The following is a 5000-nucleotide window of genomic DNA, read 5'->3' as shown; positions in this document are numbered from 1 at the left end:
TTAAAAACTTTTCAGGGCGATAAAACCCCAAAGTCCAAAGTCTTTCAGAGGAAGTTCCAAGGACTCTCCGTGGTCTCCATCCGACTGAGCTGAGATCACACCAAAGGAAGTGTTGCATCATGGGAGCGCCCAGAATCTGTAAATGTTCTTTCCTTTGACTGAAGGCTTCAGAGGCCGTGATTACATTTCACGGCCTCTTAAAGCGGCTCGCACCTCTCTCACGACGGAGACACGGAAACACAAGATAACTGTTTCATAACCGGGGGAGGCTATTTCCATCCCCTCCTCTGATTGGCTGCCCACTAGAGGAACGAGGCGTTCAGGTGCCCGAGAGGTTTTCGGGGATTTATGGCGGCTCGCCGGTCGCAGCGACCTCCTCCTCCCCTCCTCCTCCTCTCTGCGGCCCACGCTGCTGGAGACGTGATGGAGAGACAGGACGGAGGGAGAGGAAGAGTGAGACGGGAGATAAATATTGAGCGAGGGGGCGGAGGAGTTAGCAAATAAGAGTGAGGAGTAAATATAGAGAGAGAGGAGAGGAGTAAATATAGAGGAAGAAGAGGAAGGAGAGAGAAGAATAATGTAAAAGATGGCCGTCTAAAGGACGAGTTGTTGATGATAAACAAGACGGATTGACAGCAGAAAGCAGAACACGTCAATAAAGAATAACGGTGAATACGCTGAGTCACTCGTTCATGACGCGGAACAAGAGTCTCTCCATCAGCCGATACAGACGTGGGCATCTCACTGATGAGCGCTTTGACAAGCAAAGTACCTCTAAGGTACCTCCAATGTACCTCTAAGGAACCTCCAAAGTACCTCTAAGGTACCTCCAATGTACCTCTACGGTGCCTCCAAAGTACCTCTAAGGTGCCTCCAAAGTACCTCTAAGGTGCCTCCAAAGTACCTCTAAGGTACCTTCAAAGTACCTCTAAGGTGCCTCCAAAGTACCTCTAAGGTTCCTCTAAAGTACCTCTAAGGTACCTTCAAAGTACCTCTAAGGTGTCTCCAAAGTACCTCTACGGTACCTTTAATGTTCCTTTAAAGTACCTCTAAGGTATCTCCAAAGTACCTCTAAGGTACCTCTAAAGTACCTTTAGTGTTCCTTTCTGGGAGCATCTCTCCGTCCGCCTCCAACAAGGCGTCCCGTTAACGCGGTCGATGGTTTTGTGACGTTAAGTTGTGTTAATGTGTAATAATTATTGGATGCCTGGTGTAGCGTCTGGAAGAACTTAGTCAAACAACTTCTCTCGCTCTCTGAATTTATTTTCCTTGATCACCAGTAAAGTAACAAGCTGCAGTCTTGACATCAGGGAGTCGTCCAGTCAACACGCAGGTTGACCGTCAGAAACACCCCGAACAGCCGGAAGGTCGGCTCTTTAATACACGGTTCTCCGTCATGAACATCTAGCATTTCTATTGGCTTCAACTTGTCAAAGAGGAGGAGATTCGTGTCCTCATCTTTTCTCACAAGGCTGGAACGCAACGACCAGTCTGCTTCTCTAATGTCAACATACTGATAACAGGTGTGAGTGTTGTGGTGCAGAGCGTGGAACCTTGTGGAACCTTGAGGAGCCTTGAGGAGCCTTGAGGAACCTTGAGGAACAGACAACCAGACTGTTCTCACAGAAACTTCTCACAGACAGTATCTGTTAAACTGACCTCGCACAAACTGAACTTTAATAGACATAAGAATAATGAAATGAAGAATATCTACAGAATATAACGATTTATATGATCAGTTGCTTCATCGCCGTCAGCTGTTTACATATTGTTGTCGTTGTTGTTGTTGTGAAAGTCAATAACACAAATTATATTTCTTTCAGGACATTAAATGTTGGAGCTTTTTTTTTAAATGGAAATGATTCTGTTTAGTTATAGAATATGAACTGAGCTTATTTCTAATGAAAAGGATCAGTCCTGATCATAACTACCAAATGTTCCTGAAGTTGGTCAGTGGGGCAGCGTGACTTCTGTCAACGAAAGAAGGAGAAGAAGAAGAAGAAGCTAGAAGCTCAGGCGCACAGAGGGTTGTGTGCGACTGGTCAGTGAACTGCTGGTTGTGTTACTGTTTTTACATCTGCAGTCGTATTTAATCACAAACAGCCACAGCGTGTTGCTGCTGGTGGAGCCGGGCCGGTCCGCTACCTTTGCTGGTTGTCGGGGAGCTAGCTGCTGCAGCTAACGCTGAAGACACTTTATATATTTGTGCTGAATTTTCCGTGTTGTTTACTAGAATTCAAATAGTGTGCACCGCGGCGCCAGAGATGTCTTGTGTGTGTTTTAGTGCTGCAGTTTTGGATCGTTTTGTTTTGTCATGATATCAGTGGGTCAGCCAGGATGCACAACATCCTCTCCACGGAGTGTCCGCTGGCTCATCAAAGGAGTTCAAACAGCTCCGCTGGTCGATCCACCCCGTGTGACCTCCATGCCGCAATAGTTCCAACAATCCTCCGTATAGCAGAGTGAGCGTCTGTATTGAGTGGGTCGGTCTGACCCGGCCCTGATGTGGACTACAGGGCACTGAAGGCCTAGGTTGAAAACGCACGTCCCGCCACTGATATATATATATATATATATATATGGAGGCGGAGAGTAGAATATATATCCTACTCTCCGCCTCCTCTTTTCAGGAATAGTAGTATTTAGATGTTTTAACGAGACAGTTTTACGTCAGCTGGTGAGCAGTGAGGATTAAAACAAGCAGAATCGATGTCCCGCCCCGGCATCCTGAGTTGTGTGGTTCTCTGTGGCAGTAAAACCTGATTAGTTGGCTGTTTAAAATGGATTTGAAGGTCAGGTGGAGACGTCGCTGGTGACAGAGGCGGAGGCCGTAAACAGACCCAGAGACTCAGAGGGAAGTAAATGTCTTCATTTACTCAGGGCTTCACTCTCCTGCTGCTCAGACTCACTGAGGGTCACACGGCCGACTGTTTGTCTCCGTCTGTCCTCTGATTGGACGAGGGTCGCCTTGCTTTGTCCCTAATTGGACGATAAAGAAAGAAAAAGAGTCACATTTGCCGCATTTCTCTCCTCGGTCGACCCCTGGAAGTCTCCGGCCTTCAAAGTGAAGGATGAACTGTGTGACATAATCTAATTAACGTCGTCTCGCCTCCTTATCTGGATGCACATCGTCGATTAATTGCCCGGGCAACGGTAACCCACGGCAACCGGCGTGTGACCAGGCAATGAATCTGATGCTGTGCTCCGATCGACCGTTGTGTCTCTGTGTCTCTGCAGGGCCGGGTTCGAACAGGACATCGAGGGCGACCACTCCTTTCCCCCGGACAGCTGCCACGGTGAGATAAACGACCTGACGTGAGGCGGAGGAACAATGAGTGAGGAGGAGGAGTTTAAGGAGATGAAGGTGACCGCGGTTGTGTTTGTGTTTGCAGCCGACGTGTTGGCGACGACACGGAACCAGGAGTCTGCAGCCGACTCCGCCTACGGTAAGAAATGATTACTGGTTTTATAGGTGGAAACCTGAATGAACCAGGGGGCGACTCCTCTGGTTGTATAGAAGTATATGCTTCATGTGTTAAAGCTGCATTCTCTCTCCTGACCACCAGGGGGTGACTCCTCTGGTTGTATAGAAGTCTATGCTTCATGTGTTAAAGCTGCATTCTCTCTCCTGACCACCAGGGGGCGACTCCTCTGGTTGTATAGAAGTCTATGCTTCATGTGTTAAAGCTGCATTCTCTCTCCTGACCACCAGGGGGCGACTCCTCTGGTTGTATAGAAGTCTATATAAATGACTCTACTTCTCTTGATGTATTCCCTCTGCAAACATTGTAAACATGAGTTTATGTCTCAATCTCTAGTTTGAAGTCTTCTTCAATACAGCATGATGTTCATTTAGTAAATCATGGACTAGTTAGAGGGACGTTCAGCCCAGTCAGACCGTGGTGGGTAGACTGGGCAGGTGGGGAGACTAACGGAGTCATTAAGAGTCTCTGTGTTCGAGTCACCTGATCAATGGAAGTCCAGCATTCTCTCTCTTTTTGCCCTGTTGTTGGTCTCCACCACCTCCTGTGGGGAAATATCAAGCATCAAAATGCCCGCCCACAGCTTCTGCTGAAGTAAAGCCTTTAAACCCTCTAATCAGTGACAGATGGGAGAGCAGCAGGTTTATTCAGTGAAAAAGGTCCCAGAAGATCTGGATTGGGGTGCCGGGGGCTGGAGGGTTTTAGGAGAGACCAACTCGCTTGTTACTGGCCGGTGTTGACGTACAGTAGCTGGTCGGTCTAACATCATGAGCCTCCAGCAGATCTCCATCCACTAGATCTCAACCCACCAGATCTCAATCCACTAAATCTCAACCCACCAGATTTCAATCAACTAGATCTCAACCAACCAGATATCAATCCACTAGATCGCAATCCACCAGATCACAATACTCGAGATGTCAATCCACTAGATCTCAACCCAGCAGATTCCAAACCACTAGATCCCAATCCTCCAGATCTCAACCCAGCAGATTCCAACCCACTAGATCTCAATCCATCATATGTTTCTGTAGTCATGGCTGCTTCCTCTCGTCTGTCAGGATCCTGCTCGTAAACCGGCCGAGGGATTGTCATTCAGACCCATGCGGTGAATCTCATTACGGCTCTTTAAGCTGCATTACTGCGATTAAAGCCGGGGGGTTGGGAGGTTGGGCGGGCGCAGACACAGATCTCTGATATGAGGTCTACTTGAAGTGAACTTGAGTGGTGATGAAGAGGAGGAGTGTGCAGCGAGCAGGTCAGCGCGCTCAGAGAGGAATTTAAGAGGATTAAAAAAGTGAAGAATGAGATAAATGAGTTCTTCTTCTTCCTCACAAACACTAATCCTGCTGCGTCTCTGAGGCTCTGCAGACGAATCAGACTCCTTCTTCAGACTCCTTCTTCAGACTCCTTCTTCAGACTCCTTCTTCAGACTCCCTCTTCAGACCTTGTCTTCAGACCCAGTCTTTAGACCCCGTCTTCAGACCCCGTCTTTAGACCCCGTCTTTAGACCCCGTC

The 5000-nt window shown here is 47.9% G+C and overlaps 1 protein-coding gene across 1 annotated transcript in view; it reads left to right on the top strand.

The window, feature by feature from the left end:
• Nucleotides 1-5000, top strand: part of LOC306748747 (semaphorin-6C-like) — a gene marked incomplete at both ends in the record, with an annotated part of 32162 nt that overhangs the window by 16740 nt on the left and 10422 nt on the right. Inside the window, 2 exons of the mRNA XM_079231958.1 lie at nucleotides 3238-3296; nucleotides 3393-3446. Coding sequence (XP_079088084.1) covers nucleotides 3238-3296; nucleotides 3393-3446 — 113 coding nt within the window. The remainder of the gene's footprint in view (nucleotides 1-3237; nucleotides 3297-3392; nucleotides 3447-5000) is intronic.

The sequence above is a fragment of the Taurulus bubalis genome, assembly GCF_910589615.1.
Source record: "Taurulus bubalis genome assembly, chromosome: 16".
In the NCBI taxonomy this organism is placed as follows: domain Eukaryota; kingdom Metazoa; phylum Chordata; class Actinopteri; order Perciformes; family Cottidae; genus Taurulus; species Taurulus bubalis.
The sequence above is the reverse complement of the archived record's forward strand: the minus strand, read 5'-3'. Positions and strand labels throughout refer to the sequence as shown.